General features: G+C 32.3%; 1 protein-coding gene across 2 annotated transcripts; it reads left to right on the top strand.

Moving 5' to 3' along the window:
• Positions 1-63: 63 nt before the first annotated feature.
• Positions 64-21157, top strand: Esp (Epidermal stripes and patches). Of its 2 annotated transcripts, none has more exons than XM_089075216.1 (11): positions 64-306; positions 13949-14115; positions 16124-16377; positions 16803-17004; positions 17398-17618; positions 17953-18124; positions 18491-18658; positions 18853-19014; positions 19246-19386; positions 19479-19624; positions 19778-21157. In XM_089075216.1, exons 2-11 carry the CDS (start codon positions 13950-13952, stop codon positions 20132-20134), a joined length of 1989 nt encoding a protein of 662 aa, XP_088931342.1. In that variant the 5' UTR covers positions 64-306; position 13949; the 3' UTR covers positions 20135-21157. The 2 variants fall into 2 exon arrangements, with proteins under 2 accessions (XP_088931342.1, XP_011644431.2); XM_011646129.2 differs by lacking the exon at positions 64-306 and adding an exon at positions 7778-8203.
• The last annotated feature ends 229 nt before the right edge of the window (positions 21158-21386 follow it).

Here is a 21386-nt window from a genome sequence, read left to right as displayed (position 1 = left end):
TCAAATATATATAAATATATAGATCGCTCTCAACCTAAGAACATATAAGTACGAGACAACGTAAGTAGTACAATATAAAACGTAAACAAACACGTCAGTATCGTCGATATGATTTTGTGTTACGGAAGTGGACGCGTTTCGTATCTGGTCGGAAAGTGAATACCCTCTGCATATGTTGTAGAAATCCCAAGTGACACAAGTGCATTTCGTTCCAGGTTATATATTTTTGCGACGAGATCCAAAATAAAATTTCTAGACTAAGACGAGGTCCTTGCCCCAACTTTAAGGTACTTCGAGTATTACCAGGTAAGAATCAGAATAAAGTAAAGAAACTGAGCAGCCTTTTTTCGAGCAGCTTTCTTGAAATAAAGATTGCGAGATTTTCATAAATCATTTAAAATCTTTAAACATTATTGTATCGCTTGATTCACATTCTCTTGCATCTTTATATTATTTTTCTTTTACATATACCGACGATTAAATAACGAAATAGAATTTAATTTAAGTCTGTGATAAAAGCCGTTTTACTTTATTTAAAATACATATTTCTTTCTGGCATTGACAGCACTTCTGTTTCGAATAAAGCTTTCAAGGAGCTCGTCATGTGCTTTTGTATTGCTTCATGTCTCTGAAAAGTATTTCAATTTGAGAGCAATGCGAGTGATTTCTTAACGAGTCAACCAAATAGATTTTGTTCATTTAATTCGTTTCACAGAAGTTTTTGTTTCGCGCAGAAATTTTTATTTTTGCTTCGAGAACAAATGTTGCTCGCCCATCGTGTTTTTTCGATTTAACTTCCTGTCTCCGGAATTGAGGGGAAAACTTTTCGACGATATCGAAAATGTATAAAAATCCATGACAGGTTCTTCCTGGGAGCTATAGAATTTTCTCAAATCGTTTCAGTCGACAGTACCACTTGTCATATTGATGCCGGAAAGATATCTTGTGAATAAACTAAAATAATTTTTTTTTTTAAATTAATTCAATCTTAATATTAATGTTACTTAACTATTGAATTGTATGCTTTATCTGATTATTATAAAGTCTTATTACACTTTATTAATTTTTCAAAACATATCTATCTCTTATAGACATAATCCGTTTAATATCAGCATCTATTTCTTTAATATCAATTTCCATTTTATCGTTTATTCTTTATCTTTAAAAAAATACATGATAACTGTTTTATGTTCTTCATAGAATTCAATAGCTCTTTAAATAATTAAAGATGTAATCTTATCTAACGTTTGATGAAATGATTTAACGAAATGAATACAAACAAACGTGCTCTTTTACAAGATTGTTGAAGAAGATTTAACAATTTTTATTTTTTAGTCTGTCATCCAACATATTGATATTACATTGATTTACATTTTTTATTTAAAATACATAATAACACGGTAGGAAATAAATAATTGCATAATAACAGTAGTAGGAAAGTTTATATATTATATATATTATATATATCTTTTAGTACTTTAATATGTAAAAAAATCTATCTTTTTTTAGCTTTTCACATTATTCAATCTGTAGAACAAAAAAAACGACTAATGTTTTATGTAAAAATTTTTTATGCTGGACATTCCATGAAGATAAGCGTCGAGATAATCGTTATATTTCTTGAGGAAATTAGACGTTGTGGGAGTATAAATTATTGACATTCGATCATCATGTAAGTTATTAATAGATGTTACGATGCTGCTGTAAATTTACCAGAACCATTAACGTTGTCGTATTAAATATTTTTGTAATAATTATTAACGCAAACTAATAGATTATTATATATACCAAATATGTTAATGAGAATTTTTTAGCGGAATATTTGTTAAAAATAAAAATATAGATTGCAAAATCGATCGCAACAAGTATATTATATCCATGATATCTCAATAAAATAATATACGCATAGTCAAAAATATTGACAGAAATATTTGTGCGACAATAATTTTGCACTGGTTGTAAGAGCAGACTCAGATACGTCATTACCAAAATAGCTACGTAGAACTAATTAAACTACTTTACGTAAAAGTGGTATTGTAGCATTTGCGTGATGACTTTCGCAAACGTTAAATCCACACACGCAATGTATTACATTTTCATGACCGTTATAATTATCATCTTCCACAACCTTTCCCGTGGGTTTTCGCGTATGACACACGTTGCAAGGGAATTTCCCGCGAGGATTCCTCGTTCCTCATCAAACAGCCGGCATTTCAGTCTTGTACGATAGGTTTGTTTATTACAAATAAACAAAACAAAACGATAAAATTTATGCTAATTATGCGGAATGCTTAATTAAAGCGTAATCAATGCGGGACAAAAGACGAACGAAAACGCTTCGAGCGTTTTGAATCGCTTCTATTTTACATTGGGAAAATTCGATCGCGGATAAATGACGTCGATTTTTGCGTTGGGCAATGGCTGCGGTTACAGATTGTTCTCGTTGTGTGCAAAAAAAAACGAGATGGTACCGCAAAAATCGATACTTGAAATTCAAGGCTGCAGTTATTAAATGGATATACATAGTCTCTCCCGAGTCGAGTTAAATCGTATTTACGTTAAACTTGCAAATCGCGGGAGAACGCGAGTCGAATGTCAATTTTAGCGAAAGGCAACGTCTCGATGATGTAACGAGATGAAAGTTCGATAGTTCAGTAGATCAATCTCGCGAATGAATCCCGCGACAAGTGCCGCCACGCTCTCGAGATAAGCGATAAAACTATTTGTCTTGAATATTAAGAGCCTACAGGAATTCTAATGCTGTTTAATTCGTCAATAATGTGACTCCTCATAATTAATATTTGAAATATGCAAGTCCTTTGCAAGGTCGTATATTATGATTATTTGTTTGATTCCAAGGCCGGCCTAATCACTGTTTGCGCATGAAATTTGCAGCACGTGTTTTCGTTTAGGTACTTCATCAATTTTTTTTCATATTTAATGGGATCATATTAGCGGAATGCGTCATCAAATATTTAGCAAATTAAAGGGATCAAGGTAGGTCCGCAGAACAGTTTGGCTGGCAAATCTAAAAATTTTGTTAGGCCAGGTCGGAAAATAATTTTATTGGATTTTCAAAATTATAATATATGACGTTCAAATTAGTTGCTAGAAGATTGTTGTAGCTAAAAATTGTTATAGTATTATTATTATTAAATGTCCTATATAATAATTTTGATGGTTTAAGAAAATTATTTTCAGATCTGGCCAAATTTTTAGACTTGTCGATAAAATTTCTCTCCGTGATATCTCAATATATAACTTTGATTTGTCACAGCATGTTTAATTATAAAAGCATCCTGCCTTCAATAAAGTAAAAGAACTATATTAGACAGAATGATTTTAAGTCATTCTTTCCAATATCAGGGTTGCAAATAGATACAAAATTATTTTTATTTAATTAAATTAAATTATAAATATTGAATCTTTTTTCCAAACTTATTTAAAATTTTACGTCAAATATTAAAAACGATCGGAGAAATCTATTTTAATAATTTTTGTGAGAAGGATTTTCAAAATTTAAATAAAATGCTCATTTTTAGCAATTCTACAAATAGATAGAGACAAGTAAGATTTATTTAAATAGATAGAGACAGGTAAGATTTATATATTAAAATTAAAAAAATAAAAGTAAGAACTATTATGTTTATAATTAAATTGACAAAATTGGCCAATCTGTTAATTATATAAAAAACGCTAAATATATTTTATAATATTTTAGATGATTTTATTTTTTATTTTATTATAAGTTTTTTCTTTTTGTTCTTTCTTCTTTCGTTTCCAAATTTTGGAGACAGATAAAAGATAAAATGAAATATTGAATATCTTTTTATATTGCAATGACAGAATGTACTCGAAAATGTGATCGCGAAACAAATTAAAAATATCAAAAAAATTCCCCTGAAGCATATCGTTCGATGTGTAACGTTCTTCCTATGTCTCTAAATGGATCGATTCGATATGGATTTATTGTCGATCCGCAAAGTCTCTGTCATCAGTGTGTTATCAGATTGGTAGTTCAACTGAAAGCACATGACCGATTAAAATACCACAAAACAACAGGATTACCTTGAAATCTCATTGCTGGTGAGGAGTGCGAAAAGGCATGTCTGTCCCGTGACCGGGACCAGTCACGAGATTTCACGGCACATTTATATTATTGCATAATGCAATGTAAATATTTATGGATTTAAGGAAATCGAACTTACACATTTCGACATACAAGTGGTTCTCAACACATTTTTACTTTCTAATTTTATTATCTACTTTTATCAAATTTAATTTTCTCAGGCGATTTATTCTCTAAATTCTATTTAAATTCATGATTAAAATAGAATAAAATAGATTAAAATTAAAAAGATAGTAAGCTTTGAAATATTTTCGCCATTTTACACATAGCCAGTTTTATGTTTTACCGATACCGATTATTATTAAATAATATCACTAAACATATTAATTCAATTTCATCAATAAATTGATAAACTATTTGCAGGCAATAATCAGTTTTAATTAACAATTTTTTACATTAGATTAATAATGTATTTTGTCATTATTTACAATTCCAAATTTGACCCATAATTCTTCCCTGTAAAAAAACTTAATTTAAAACTTAATTTTAAGTGATTTTGAATGATATGTACAATTTTTTATGAACACTGCTGTTGCAGTGTACATAAATACAAGCATGCAGTGTACAATACAATTCAGTACAATGTACTCGCGCATTTCCGCGGCGACATTCCGGATATTTCTGGGTTCTTAAATAATTCACAAGTCAGAGAAAATTTTCTTTGAAACAACGCGTCTCTTAAATAACGATAAGCAGAGTTAACGTCACCAATTCGTATCGACGGGTGTCTTCCTCATATCCATATGTCAATCTACGTCAGAAAAATTCACCATGACTTTCGGCATGACGTTATGAGTCATCGAGCCGTCAAATAAGTTATAAACGATATTTTAATTGAATATCAACATCCAAATATATGAAGTACGAGCACATTCAACAAGCGTTAATTTGTACGGGAATCATTAACGATGATTTAAGAGCACAATATCAGTATTTATGGTAATTGATTAGAGACGCGGAAAATGTTAACGCGGACCAATTAATCATTTCGCTGAAACAATACAGCGCGAAAATATATTACATCAGAGATTCTCAAATTACTAAAATATTTTAAATACTTTAAAAGTGTATTATGCAAAAATCTTTAACTTACAAAATTTAATAAAAAAAAGTAAATACATACGTCATATTTCTAAACAGATTTAAAATAAGTCTTTAGAAATCAAGAAATAAAATGCTAAATAAAATAAATTAAATAAATGCTAAAATAAATTAAACGGTATAATCGCAATCTTATGGAAAATAAGAAACGGTATAATGAATCTTATGGAAAGAAATGTAATATGCATTAATTTAACTGAAATCTTTTATATAATTATCGTTTAGTAATTTTGTTCAGCATTTTAGTCTGACTTTATTCTCGTGTTTGCATTAAATCAACAAACAACTGAGATCGTGCATCGTTCTTCCGTTGTAAAATACTGGATGCGACAAGAAAAGAAGAAATGTTTACTACTGAAAAAATCTCTCAGAGGTAAAAATACGTATTTAGTTCGTTCGACAGTTTGTTTGCATTATCAATTAGCTTTATCAAGAACGATAGCTAACTAACTTTATCGAGAATTGTTTGTGGCATATATTATATGCGCACTCATGTATACAAATGTATTGGATATGAATATTGGTATTTAGCCTAATTATCATTGTAATTATCCGTAAAGTGATTAAACCTGGATAAGAATATTTATCTGAATATCGAATATGTTTTGCTTTCAAATATGTTTCGAAATAAATATTTTCAAATTTTATAAAAATATTAAAATATTTATTATATTTATTATATTTAAAATTATATTTTAATATATATTTTATTATATTATTTATTATTATTATTATTATATATATTTTAAAATATTTATTATATTAAAAATTAACACTTAAATCGAGACGAGCGTAACCTTGTTTAAATTGAAACGTTTACTTTTAGATTGATGTAAAATTGAAAATTGTAACATTAAACAAGCTTGGTATAACTATTTATTTATTTCTCTATTTAATTTTAATTTTTAAACATCAATTTCTACTTCCTCGTTATTATTTCATTTTTTATAAGATGAATATTTAGATTATAAGAATATATATATATATATATATATATATATATATATATTTATTCAAAAATAGCTAACAATATATATAACCAAAAAATAATTAATACTTTATTCAGTATTTATATAAGCTTCTTATTTTACAATCTTCCAATATCGATACTGGCTATTGTTAGACCTTGTATCGGAAGATATGTTTTCGATGCTTAGATAAAGAACTCAAGTTTAATTATTTTATAATAAACTACATATGAAGCAATTCGATATTTAAACAATGTTAATAAGGTACTTATTTTTTTAAATATAATATAATAGTTATAGTCAATGGACGTATATAAGTGGAAAATTTGTACAATTGAGTTTTCGCATTTTCCGCGTTTTTCTCTGCGATGGATTTCTTGAGCAAATATATCTTCATCTTGTCGGATCCAGTATTTAACAACAGAGGGATGATGTAGAATCTTAATTCTTATCGTCGACTAATGTAGATACGAGGATATTAAAACCGGGAAAACAAGCGGTCTCGGCGTGTATTACTCTGTTTTATAATAATTATCTGATTATTCGTGCTGCTTTTCTCTTCATTAATGCATTTTTATTATAGCGGACTTTGTTTTAATTAATAGCCGGCTCTAAATGCATCCTTAAGCAGCCTCGAAACTTTAGAAGAAAAAGGAATATTGAATTATACGAATATTAATACGCTTATTTAATCGAGTATCCCCAATGATATATTTCAAATGAACGAATTTGGTGACAATCGGGGAGGCGATAATTGGCAAACATTACACCGGTTACACTGATCATATCATCTTTTTTTCTTTTTTTTTTTATCAATGTCCAATTATGCTCTGAATCAATAGCATTAATGCCTTTCGAAATCGAAATTGTCACGAAAACTGGAACTTCGTCTCATCCCCGCAATCAGGAGGAACGCGAACGATAAGCTGCATTAATTTCCCGCATTTAATCGAATAATTGAACACTCGGCAATATGAATTGTTTGCCGTTCGTAAACCAGAAGTAAAGCAACTTACGGCGTGTATATCCATAGTCGGATTCAGCTTTATCACTGCGTACAATATCGCGCGCTTGTTTAATTACTAGAAAGAATATTAATCCCCGTCACGAATTTTATCTCGTCTCGGGAATATTAATTTTCTCATCCCTCATTAACAGATACGGACGCACCTCTCATTAGCGAATACGGACCACTCGGTTCGGGACTGCGTGCGATTTTACGAATCTCGGTAGGATTTGAGCGACGTCTGAGGTTTTCAACTGACATTCACATGAGTACGCGTGACGCGGTTTATATGCTAGAAAATTCTCGCGACGGAGGGCATTACCACTGATAGCGCGTGATCGAATCGAATTCTCGACAGGCCGGGATCGAGTCACCACGTGACGATTAGTGCGTTCGCCACATCGACGTCGTCCGCGGGGGAGGCTGAGGTCGCCGAGGAGAGAGAGGGAGTTCGCCCCGCGATGCGTTTAAATGGCCGCTCGCGCGTCGCCACGAACTCAGTTTCACCATTGCGCCGCGAAAACCGGTCCCAAATCCTTATGTACCTGCACCGACGTACATAAATACCTGCGCACACACACACACATATATATATATATATATATATATATATATATTTTTTTTTTTGCCGCAAATACCGCGTTTCGAAAGCGGTTTTCTTATTTTCGCACTTCGTCATCCGCCGTCCCTCTTAGCTAGCGCAAGTCAGCGGCTGGAGACCAGTTTGAGAACGTAGAGAGGAAGGGATCTCGCAGAAGGGATTTCCCGTCTGATGACAAATGTCAACGAAGATTTTAACGAGACTCGATCCGCTTGACTGTGATGTTTCGAAGTAGCGGAGAGAAGCATCCTCGAAATTGAACGCGAAATTTCTTCTGAATTCCTCGACGAGGGAAACCGATGCGCTCTCTTGGCGTTCTGTGACTCTTTTTCTTCTTCCTGAATCTCTAAGAACCGAAAACGGATCTTCCTTAAGCCGAGTACTTTGTAAACGTCTAAGTGAGTGTAATCTTCATCGTATTCCTCTTTACTTTAATTTATTTCCAGGATTATCGAACGCGTAGAGATAAAAACTCTTGCGAAAAAATGTCGACGGAAATCGTAATTTATTGTTAAATTCAACCTCTTTCTTTTACATCTTGATGATTCGTAAACTACAAATTTTATTATTAAAACATAAAGCTTTGTTATTAATATAATAAATATGAGAAATATAGCAAAAGTAAAAGAATAATAAAATACTTAATTATATTTTTTTACTTTTTATAACTTTTAGTTAGATTTGTCATTACACATATTGCACTTAAAATTATAATTTTTATCAGATTACGAGTAATAATATTTAATACGTAACTTTATAATTTATAAAAATAATTTATAATTTATAAAAATTTGTAAAAAAATATATAAAAATATTAATATTATTAAAATATAAAAATATAATTTGTAAAATATATAAAAATTATAATTTTGTAACTTGCAATTTATGCGATGACAAATTTAATTAAAATAAAAATAAAAGATTGTTAATAAGATAATAACATCTAAGATTATATTATTGCGACAGGTTTCACGCAATAAAAGTACAAATTGCGAAAGCGTACAACATTTCCCGCGAAAGAACAATTTCGCGTACGCAATCGTCAGCTGCGTGCAAATTTATTCGCGAGGAAAAAAGAAGCGCAATCATCTTCCGATAACATCTCGTTTGGTAGCACTTGATTAGATTAATCGAACAGATTGCGACGACTGTCCTGGAGATTATGGAAAGGCGGGTTTATTAAATTAAATTAAATACACTCGCAGGCGCCCGTCTAATCTTCGACTAATTCCACTTTCAAACTCCGTTTGTATCTCCGTTCGTCGGCCCGAAATAAATTCCTTCAGCGACTTCGCCGGCAATTATCCATCTGTTTGTGACGCTCGTCCCCGTGTCTCTCCCTAATAGGAAATCTGCATCGGGGATCGTACTTCAGACGATAGTTTCCCGCGATTTCGTTCCCGATAAGGAAGAATTTCGAGAAACTCGCGTGTCTTCGTCTTCGCTCGCGATAATCATCAAAATTTCCCATTGATTTGCGCAATCTGAAATTAATCCATCCGCTCGCGGTTTATCTGGATTTTTGTTCTCGCGTATAATTAGGCGTAATTACCTACTCCAGTTTACATTGACTACGACTAGACCTTGGTAGCGAGAGAAGTGTCATTGTTAAGAGCGATAAGCGGTCCAGGCACGTTTCGCATCCCACGTCGCGCGTTTATCAATCGCTGATCTTTTCTTCCGTAATTGAGTCGACTCGGCTAATGCTCATTAATGCAACGAGATGCAGACGTGTATTCGGGAAGTCGCAGCATCGTACTTGTTTAAAGATGTTAAAAAAATGAGTTTGAACACATGATTATACGTCGAATTGTTTGCCATCAAACACGCTACATTTTATGATATTTATTGATATATCTGATAATATAATCCATAGATTGAAGGCGTCAAAAACATGACAAATACACACACACAAACACACACACACACACACACACACACACACACACACACACACACACACAGTACATAAAAATAAAATATCGTTTAAGATTGTCAAGAAACTCTAAAAAATTTATACTGCACTATCGCAAGTTTCTTCTTTTTAAATTGTTAACATCGACATTAGGCTAAAAGTTTCTAAATAAAACTAGAAACGAGGAAAACTGCTTTTATCTACTTCAAACATTATAATTTTTCTGGCAATTTTTTTTTTCTAACACTATATAATACCGTTCTTTTCCGCAGCTATAAGTTACATATTAGAAAATTTTGCCTGAACGGCCTTCATTGTTTCTAAACGATAAACACGTGGCAATTTGAAGTGATTCATTAACTGATAAGAAACCAGTTTTCATGCGACATATTTCTATTTTTTACTTCCCTTTTTTTTGGCTTTGATCGTTCAATGTCATTAATCATCTTCGAATTGCATGAGATGCACGTAAGGGATATGAAAGTGAAACAATTATGTACGATTGAAAATATTATGCAGCTTTATGCAAAAAGATGTAAGCACTTAAAATACCTGTCATAAATGTTGCAGTTTTTATCTCACAAAATTAAATCTTTAAATTATTATTTAAAATATTGATATAATTCAATAATTCTTAGCCTATCAAAGTAATAAATAAATCTTCCATAATTTTAACAATTTAAAAACGATACAAAAATTAAATTAATAAAACATCGTTTAATTTCGTTTAAATGAATTTGTAAATAATAAAATAAAATAATTTATTTAAAAAACAAATAATATAATTTTCTCCACAACAGAACAGAATTAAAATGTTCCAATTTCTGTAGCTAACACATCTCGCTGCAAATAACTCTATCATTATTGAATGGTATTCAATTTAAAATACATGCACATATCATTATTATTCTTGCCTCGGTATTCTCATTAGAAAATGAATCAGCGCAGAGAAGATATCTCTTACACTTGTTTCCTCTTAGGACGTTTATCAAAGCATGAACATGTATACATATATTTCACGTGAGTCATAAATCTCCGCAAGCTATACGCACGATTAGCGATCGAGGAAATTACCGGATTATCTGACATATTGCTAAATATTCATGATATTTGAACAAACCGTCACTTTCTTCACGCAATCGCACGTCACCGTGTAATAAAGAGATGTAGGCAAAACGAGGAATTTCTCGAATTTATCACCGCCGAGAAGCGCGCGCGCGCGACAAACTCGTCGTTGCACAATCGCGGAATACACTTTTCTTTCTCGATTTTCATTTTGCTTTCATTCTTAAGTAAATGTCGCGCGGTATTGGCGAAACAATCAGATGAAATGACGCCAGTCAATCGAATCCACTTGTAGTAATTGCGAACTTCTAGCGGCGAATTACGCCGGTTCTCTATCGAAGATCAAACGCTGACAACACGTTTGTGTGTGTGTGTGTGTGTGTGTGTGTCGCTTATAAAATGACATACTTTATTTCAATCTGGATTCAAACACATTCGAAGGCACTTTCTCGAACGGACGTCTCAAAACGATAAGTTTTAACTCGTCGTCGAGCGATAGAGGAAGTACTCAACGGAAGCAATCTTAAGATATGATAAAAAAGTTTATTCTTTCTTCTATCTTTGCAAGTTTATAAGAAGCCTCTCATCATCTTTGTCATAATGTTATTATATAACTAGAAATAAAAGAGATAAGCGTGACTCTTGAAGCTAAACTTAATTTCGCATGAAACTTGGAATCCAAATATGCATAAAGTTTAATCAACTTTTGATCAAGTTAAAATTTGCCTCTATAAAAGTCATATCTTTTCTAAATAAATTATTATCATATGTCTCCTTTTGGTGTTTCGAGTTCATCTACTTAACATTAGAAGTACCAGATGATCAATTTTGATCATTTCTGGTACTTTTGATCATTTTTAATTTTTTTTTATTGATATCTTTTCCTGAGTATTGAATTATACGATTTTGGAATTTTCTAGCTTTTCATCAATTACTCTATTTTAATGAAATATTGTAGTCGAAAAAGTCTATCTTTTCATCAATTACTCTATTTTAATGAAATATTGTAGTCGAAAAATTCTATCTTTGATATTAGAAAGAAACATTGATTTAAAGAGATAGAAACGGTAAAGATATAAAGATAATCAATTGATATTCTAATAATATTAACGGCAATAATATACTAAGTTTAATGAGTATATTAAAAAAATGATTATTCGAACAGAAATTTAATTTACTGCAATTTAACTTTTTATCCGGCTATGATTAACTTAGATAAAATTGAACATAAATATACATGAGTTGTGAGAATAAAAATTTCTTCGTCTGACATTATTAATTGCGAAATGTAACAAATCATGTAGAAAAATCAGATAGCGAGATTAATTACATAATTGTATTTTAATTGTTTGTCTAATTGCTATGATTAATTCAAAATTGTGCTTGCGTGTCGCATGCTTATGTAATGCGGACAGCTCTGATATCGAAGCAGATCTCGTGAGGACTCACGTGAATTATCTTTCAAGCTATCACGAGTTGTTAGGGGGAAAAAAATCTTTTCTAACTCAAATTGTAATTAAAGCCATAAAAATTTAAGTAAAGTTCGCTTCGAAGTTCGAAAAGAACAAACATTCCGGTCCATGATGAGTTTCTTTTGAAATTAAATGTATTTGGAATGGAATCGTAATTATTATTATTATATTAACGGTACAAAATAATAATAAGCAAAGATTCACTTTAATTTTCAATAACGGGGAAACACGTGCGATATCCCCGCGGGGCCGCACGCGTAAACTTCTTGTGGTCGCAAGGCAATATCGATTTGCGTCCGGGGCGCGGTGCAAGATTTAAAAGTTATGAAACCGGACGTCTTACATAATATAGAGGCACTAGCCATTACGATAATTGCGTTCATGTAATGCGGTATTTAGGGGTTGCATCCGCGATGCGCTTAAATGACATTAAATGACATAAAAAAAGACCAGCAATCCCGCAATGAGAAAAAAGATGATTATTCAGATAAAAGTTCTTGTTATACATCGAGTTAATTCAGTGAACATGATTTGATAAATTTTGTAGATGGAATTGAATCAATATTTATAAGTGCAGTTAAATATTTATGCGATATTTTTTGTTTGAAAAACCATCGATTTTATTTATTTGCGGCAAACAACTATTAAAGATTTTGTTTTTAAAAATGTCGAAGCAATGAATTACGTCAATGAATTACGTGTCATCTTATATATGATATAATAATACTTTTATAAAGATGAAAAAATTACTTTTTAAAAGTAATTTATTATCGTTATTCATTATTAAGTCAAAAAAGTAATTATTAATTGACTCTGAAAAACTCTTTATCTATTTAAAAAAAAAAAATTCGTTACTTTTTTCATCACTCTTTTAATTCTAAAAAACAAGATTAGATTAAATAAAAAATTATTATTCTAATATTTTTTGTTAAACTATCAATAAAAATAATAAAATTTTTTATCTTGATTTTACAAGACTATAAAAAAATTTAAGAAAACTTTAAAATATTTCAAATGCAAATAAAGAGATTCTGATTTTCATTATATTCATAAATACAATGATTATATTTACATTTCTTTTCTATCCTATTTTTATACTTACAAATTTTCAAAGGACGGTATTCATAAAGTCTATTTTTATGCTAATACTACTTAGTTTAGAATGATTTATGATAAATTATTCTTACTTTTCGTTACTTACGTTACTTTTCCACTCTGTATTTTCGTAATGTATTATTCTTATAATGAACTCTGTAAGGTGGGTTAAAGACATCCTCGTGACAATAACGCCTTGACTGCAATTAATACTTGGTTCACGGCCAAGTTTAATAGACTTGTGGTGTCTTCCACTCGTGATGTCTTCCGCTCGTAAATATCGTCTCCAATCGTCTTAACTAACAATCAAAGCATCGTGATCGTGTTGTCACATGTTACGATTAATCTGATCCGATCACGATCGAAAGTTCTCGCGTTATTTATAATTCTTGAAAACACGAACATTTATCCAACATTTATGAATGAATCATTCTTCCCATTTATATTTCATATCTCAATTCATTTGACATTTTGCAATTAATCCGTGTTTAAGACATTTTTATATTTTTGATAGAAATTTATAAATAGAAAGTTTCAAACTGTCTCTGCATTATATTAATTAAATTTTCCATTAATTGGTATTTCATTTTTTTCAGAATGAAAGACAGTAACAGCTCGGTGGATAGCAGGCAAAGCCTGGAGGGCTACGTAAATCACGGTTTAAGCGGATCTACCAACAACGTGGACCTCATTCATTCATTTCAATCTCTTCACAATTCGCATGGAACTCATCGCGACATACAGGGCTCCTCAGATTTCATATGTAAGTTCTGAATGATAATGCAAACATTATGGTGAAATCATATCTTTCACCGAGCCGCACAGCCAAAGTGTACACGCAGGAAGGAAATCTTAATTTATAAATACGTTTTATTCATCATTTTAAAGCATCTACAAATTTCTTTCTCGCACGCGGCATGGATGCTATAGAAGTGAGTATTTATCATAAATTTTAACGATTTTAACAACGTAGTAACTTATTTCATTACTTATTATGAAATTGATCGAAATATTATATATAATTTTTTATACAGAAAATGATGAAATATATTCAACTTTATAGAAATAATTTGATTATTTTTCTGTCATATTTCAAACAATTAGGTCGTCTTAAAATACAAAGAATGGCATACTATTGCAAATATACTTTGAATTATTAAATTATTTCAAGAATTTTTTAATTCAATTTTACACAATAATATAATGACAATACTTTTTTATAAACATTTTTGATTAAATTTCTACGTAAATTTATTGATATCGATCTTCAGATTATAAAACTCCAAAGTTGTTATAACTCCAGTTTGTTCAGTTCTAAAGATAAAGTCTCTCGTGCTTCAATTGCTTAATGGTTATTGATTAAAAAGGAATAAATCTTGATTTAAAATTCCATTCCATAATTTTTTTAAGTTTAACATAATAATAAATAATATAATTCTGATAAAAGATTCTGATGCAAAAGATTCTGATGCAAAAAATTCTGATGCAATGTATTTGATAAAAATACAAAAATATAAATAATCAACATCAGATAAGGACAAATTACTACCTAAAAATAGTTTTCATTTGAACATTCGGAAAATTTATAAGAATACATCAAACTATTTTTTCATTTAACTTTTCAGTAAAATGTATTCCATGGTAAAAAATATATATTCCATATATTTCGCATGCGCTGATCGTTTCAAGTATCACGTGTAATAGTGACAAACGATGAAAAACTTTTTGTTATATTTTTGGAAATTGTTGCACATGTTTGATGACATTAGCGAATGTAAGATTAAAGTAACCTTTGTGTCTTTATGCATATCGTCAATGATTTTATTCCGGCGGAACTGGTTCGCCTTCCTTGACGCGGCGAACGAAAATCGGCCTTCCGAAGAGCGCGAATGCTTTTAGAAACACATCCCGCGTCTGGTAGTATGCGATATATTTTTTTCCCTTCTTCTTCATGACTTTGTTCAGCGAGATAATAAATTCAAGTGCCGCACTGTCTGTATGAGTATTCTGTCCTCGTTACCGTGCTTGTCACGTTGCGCGTTTTCACGAAATTATTTATGGGCAAACGTGGCGGACCGCAAATGATACGGCAGATGTGAATCCCTGTGTTAAAAGTACATGAAGTTTAGCCAGCTGGTTTTCCTCAGATCATTATTGTATATGGAAAATGGGTTAAAAAAAATATATAATTGGAAAGATAATTAAAAAAAGCACTGATATCTTGCCCTAAAATTGTAATTGTTTATGGGAAAAACATGGTAACAACTTTAACATGGTAAAGTTTTATGAAATTTAGAATAAAATATATGAAAAAAATGATTTTACAAAAGTAATTAAAATTTAGTCCCAGACACAGATCTAAAAATAATTTTATTCTAATTGCATAGATATTAGAAGATCAAACATTTTTATCATCATGTACTATACATGTGTACTATACATCATATACTATATAATAATTTCAATGACTCAACAAGATTATTTTCAAATCTATATCTATCTGTTCAAATTTTCAGATACTTCAGCAAAACCGTTTTTATACGTAATAAAACATTATAAAATAAATTTACATATATAATATTTGAGGAATACAAATAAAAAAGGCTAAATTTATATTTTTTACGTTTCTAGTGATATTAAGATCAAATCTCGTGTATCGAGTGAATACACAGAATAAAGTCACGTCACATTAATTTAAGATAAAAAAAGTTAACGCGTATTGTTGTGATATTCTTATGAAATTTAAAGTTATTTTGCTTTTACGCCAACAGTGATCGAGGAGCCGGGGGATGACGAGGTCAAGCAGAAGGAAAGTCTTCTGAAATCGACGTTGCAGCACGCGAGACGGCGTGCCAGGGCCATATGCACGAAGAAAACCCTTTACAAGAGGCTGCCGATCTTGAACTGGCTGCCAAGGTACAACGGTCAAGATGCACTCGGAGATCTGATGGCCGGAATTACCGTGGGCCTCACCGTCATTCCTCAGTCGCTGGCGTATTCGAACGTCGCCGGTTTACCGCCGCAGGTACATAAACGAACCAGACGCGTTATCGCACGTTCTTACGAGCTTAATGACTTGCACGGAATTAAGTAAAGATTGCACCGAGATTACATTAGTGCACGTTTGACCAGAAAGGTTTCCCACTTAATTAAAATTAATTTTAAAAAATACCGACGTACCAACAGCTTCCCAAGGAAAATTCTAAAGTTTCCTTTGTAAATTAATTTTTAAGAAAAACGGAGATACGAATGAGAAAATGTTTTTTTAATTAAATAAGAGTGGATCTTATTTTGACGAAATTTTAACGATCAAATTTTTAATATTGTTTAATATTATTTAAACTGAGAGAAAAGTTGCGACGGATGATCGATTCGACTTGTTTAGAAGAAAGAAATTAGCAACAGTTTTCTCGAATTTTTTCTGTGCATTATCATCATTCTTTGTTTCAGTATGGTTTATATGGCAGCTTCCTGGGTTGTTTCATTTACGTAATTTTTGGATCCTGCAAGGACATACCCATGGGACCAACCGCCATAATATCTTTGTTAACTTATCAAACAGTATCTCACTTGGACGCTCCAGTGCCGCATGCGATTCTACTGACCTTTTTGGTCGGAATCGTGGAGTTAATAATGGGTATATTTGGACTGGGTAAGTTATTTTCAATAATTTATTAAGATTAAAAATATAATTTTAAACTATAAAACATCTCTCGGAATCTCGGAAGAAAATTATTGAATGTTAAATTACATTATGATTAATAGCAGATTTAACGATGTTTAATCGTGATTATAAAAAGAGTTTACTTAACTCTACAATTATTGCTTTTTAAAAACTAAATTTAGCAATAAGAAATAATGAAAAGTGAGTGATTTAACTGTTTCACTTTTAATATAATTTAATGCATTAGCTATATATATCTTTTTTTAATATTGAAATCTCGTTTTTTTAATATTGAAATATCACTTTTTTTAAATTCCACTTTTTTTATTACAAGACGAATGTAGAACGAGTAGATAATTAGAGATTTTCCATCTTTTTTAGGATTTCTAATCGATTTCGTATCTGGACCGGTAAGCTCCGGTTTCACGTCGGCGGTAGCTTTGATAATCGTTACGTCGCAAGTCAAAGACATCCTTGGTATTCCTGCCAAGGGTTCTCAGTTTATTGAGATGTGGCGGAGTATCGGTGGACTGATACATCAGACATCTGCCTGGGACACTACACTTGGAGCATCTTGCATAGCACTGTTGTTAATTCTGAGGGTAGATATTCAGCCATTGCGAGAATATATTATTAAAATCCTTTTACAACGCAACATTAATATTTCAATGTAATCAAGCGATTTAATACATATTTATTTATTTATTTGTTATAAAATATAAACTTCATACCGATATTACATATTCCATTTAAAACGCGAACGAAAATAAATTGTAGCTTAATATAATCCGAAATAAATATTTCTGGATGATAACTTTTGCGAGAAAAAACGAATTATTAAAACGAGAAACTTTTAATTTATTGTTGCAACGGTTCAATTTAATATTGATATTGATACAATATTGCAATTAATACTTTCATTTATTTTGATTACAGTTACTAGCCTCATGCAAAATCGGCCCAAAAAGAGAGGAACTTCATACCACAAAACATCGCGTTGTTAATAAAATTATCTGGTTGATCGGCACTTCACGAAATGCACTTTTAGTAGTAATTTGTGGTTTATTGGGCTGGAGTTTCCACGACAAATCCCCTGTCAGACTGATTGGTACGCAACTAAAATGTTCTTTTTCTGAAAACAGATTTTGCGCGATTGTAAAATGAGTTTTTATTGAAAAAAGAACAGCACATCTTGCTTAAAAAGTATAAATGGAAGCAAAATTTTTAGTTTAAAACTGTCAGTAAGCATAATAAAAAAATTAATTAATTTTAATAAAAAAAAACATTAAATATAAAATTTATTTGCATCACATGTATTATTGAAAAGACGATATATTACATTTATATTACATTTTTTATTAAGAAATTTCAATTTGCAATCTTATAACATCAATAGAAGGAAAATTGTTCAAGTGATATTGATTATTCATTTGACATAAATTTCTAAAAGTAAATTAAAAATTTCTAATTCCAGGTTTTATTCCGGGAGGAATGTCTACTGTACAAGTTCCACCATTCGAATACATCAAAAGTGACAATACGACAGCCACGTTTGTCGAGATGCTCGGTAATCTGGGCAGCGGAATCATCGTTATACCGCTTATCTCTCTAATGGAAGACATCGCTATTTGTAAAGCTTTTGGTAAGCGCTTTAGAGAGTACTTAAGAATTGCGGAATATCCTTTTCCACCGTCACGTAATTCCATAATAAAAATTAATCATCTTTTTTTTCAAAAATCGATTTTTGTTGAATCGATTTTTGTTGCTTGAATCGAATTATTTGCAGCTTGTGACATATTTAAGAGAATTATTTATGGAATTTATGCATTTTTGCAGCCAACGGCAAGTCGGTGGACGCCACGCAAGAGTTGATAGCGATCGGTATGTCGAACATTGGAAATTCCTTCGTGCAGGCCTTCCCGGGGACGGGATCTCTCAGCAGGAGTGCGGTGAACAACGCTTCCGGCGTCAGGACGCCGTTCGGTGGCGTTTACACTGGTGAGTTCCGTTCGCAGTTTCCACAAATCAATTATCGCACCCGTTTATCCTCCGTCCGAGTTCGACGTAAATTCGAAGGAAGATCTGAGAATTTCGCAAAGCTTCTCCACGCTGAATTATTAATCGCTGAATCGTACAAAAATGCGTCTCCTTTGTTTAATAAAATTAAAAACTGTGCTGCGTTTAAAATAAATCCCTATTTTTGGATACGAGTATCTGCGTTCGTTTCAGGTATGTTGGTGATCTTAGCTTTGCTGTTCCTCACCCCGTACTTCAGCTTCATTCCACGCGCCACTCTGGCGGCGATCATTATCGCCGCGGTCATCTTCATGGTCGAGGTCAAAGTGGTGAGGCCGATGTGGAGGACGAAAAGTAAGAGCAACGTATTTCTCTCACATTTAGTACCGAATAAATTTGCGAAACGTCACAAAATTAATTATACCTTCGTCGTGTCTCACACACAGAATCGGACCTCATCCCGGGGGTGGGCACGTTCATCGCGTGTTTGGTGCTGCAATTAGAGATCGGAATCCTCTGTGGTATCGGGATAAATATTCTCTTCATCCTATACCACGCCGCTAGACCGAAAATATCCATAGAGAAGCTCAAGGTAATTATCGATTCGCTGAAAATACGAGCTCGATTCTTCATTCGCGAGCGTTCGCTTCAATTATTCAATTTTTTATTCGGCTTCGCAAACTCACGTGACATCCCTCGTAATGTTTGTCTCTCATCACTCTTTTTTTTGTTTTATTTCCGACAGACTGGTCACGGTATCGAGTACCTGATGCTGACCCCGGATCGTTGCTTGATCTTCCCATCGGTGGATTACGTTCGCAACTTGGTGACCAAATACAGCCGACGTGCTGAAAGCGTCGCAACGCCCGTGGTAATTGACTGTTCGCACATTTACGGTGCGGATTATACAGCCGCCACGGTTATCGAGATCTTGACGAAGGACTTTGCCAAGCGGGGCCAACCGCTCTTCTTCTACAACCTAAAACCGTCAGTGTACGCCGTCTTCGAAGGCGTCGAACCCACGGACTTCGTCGTCTACTATAATCAGGAAACATTGGACGATTTGCTGAAGGAGAAAGGCTACATGAAGCAGATCAAGTAGAAGGCCTGTTTCCAATCCATGTGAAAGAAGCACTCGTACTTATGAAGCATTGTACTTCAAGGCTGCTATTTCGACGCGACAGCCACTTAGCAAATAAATAAGAATCGAAAGACGTTCAAAAGTCCCCTGATTCTTTGACGCAATCAATATTATAGACTGCGAGTAACAGTCGATTTATGGATCTTTTTAAATCGAGTCGCCATGAAAGCGAAATTTTAAGAAGAAAGTAATATATTTATTTATTGTTCAGTTCGGTGATATCTTCAAGCTTCAAAAGATCCGAATTTAACGATAGCAAAAGCGTGGGGCATATGGAAGGTATCCTCGACCTAACGACAATACCTAAAAGTTCAAAAGTGTAACTTTAAATATAGCTCGTACTCTAGAATTTAGGCGAAGAGACGCGAAGTAATTTTGATTCGCGCATCTGATAAAATCAATCGGAGAAGGGTAGAGAAAATGCATGAGGCATATTTACGTATATGTCTCGAATATGTTTCAAATATATCCTACGTATATATGTGTATATGCGTGTGTGTGTGTGTGTGTGTGTGTGTGTGTGTGTGTGTGTGTGTGTGTGTGTGTGTGTGTGTGTGTGTGTGCGTGTGTATACGTATGCCGATATATGCATATAATATTGCTGTTACGTATCTCAAAAAGAAGGGTATCATCCAGAAACCTTGGAAACATCCTATATGATAGAAGAATTCCAAGAGCGACCGGAAAACGCGTGAAAAATTAAAACGCAGAAGATGCCTTTTAGACATCTTAAATATCGCATAGATTCTTGAATAAGTTCTCGTCTAAGTATTTATTTACCTTCGCGATGAAGCGAAGACATCGGTGTGTAACGTTATTACATTGTTTTTCTTAGTGTTTCTCATATTTAAATCTGCGCATTTGAGATGTCGGCGCACGAAGGAATTTCCGTTGTACATTTTTATACACTTACTGCTTTATACATAATAGTACTTTTTTCCGTATTCTAGGAAACATATACATAAATATAATAAGTTCAAACGATACTGTGATAATTTTATAAACAATATCTAGTGGGCAACCTGGAGAAGAGACATGCGTTTTTCAGCGGAAATGGTATTAATCGCAGTTTCCGTTGTGACGTTTCGAATGTCATAGATTTTTCGTGAATTTTTAAAAAAAGTTTATTGCATCGACGGCGTGTAATTTACAGTCTGGACACGTCGACAAAATATTTCGTTGCGATTTGATCGGACGACAAAAAGAAAGTTTA

This window comes from Pogonomyrmex barbatus, unplaced genomic scaffold (assembly GCF_055798465.1).
Source record: "Pogonomyrmex barbatus isolate J1 unplaced genomic scaffold, ASM5579846v1 scaffold18, whole genome shotgun sequence".
NCBI lineage: Eukaryota > Metazoa > Arthropoda > Insecta > Hymenoptera > Formicidae > Pogonomyrmex > Pogonomyrmex barbatus.
This window is presented reverse-complemented; position numbering and strand designations above follow the sequence as displayed.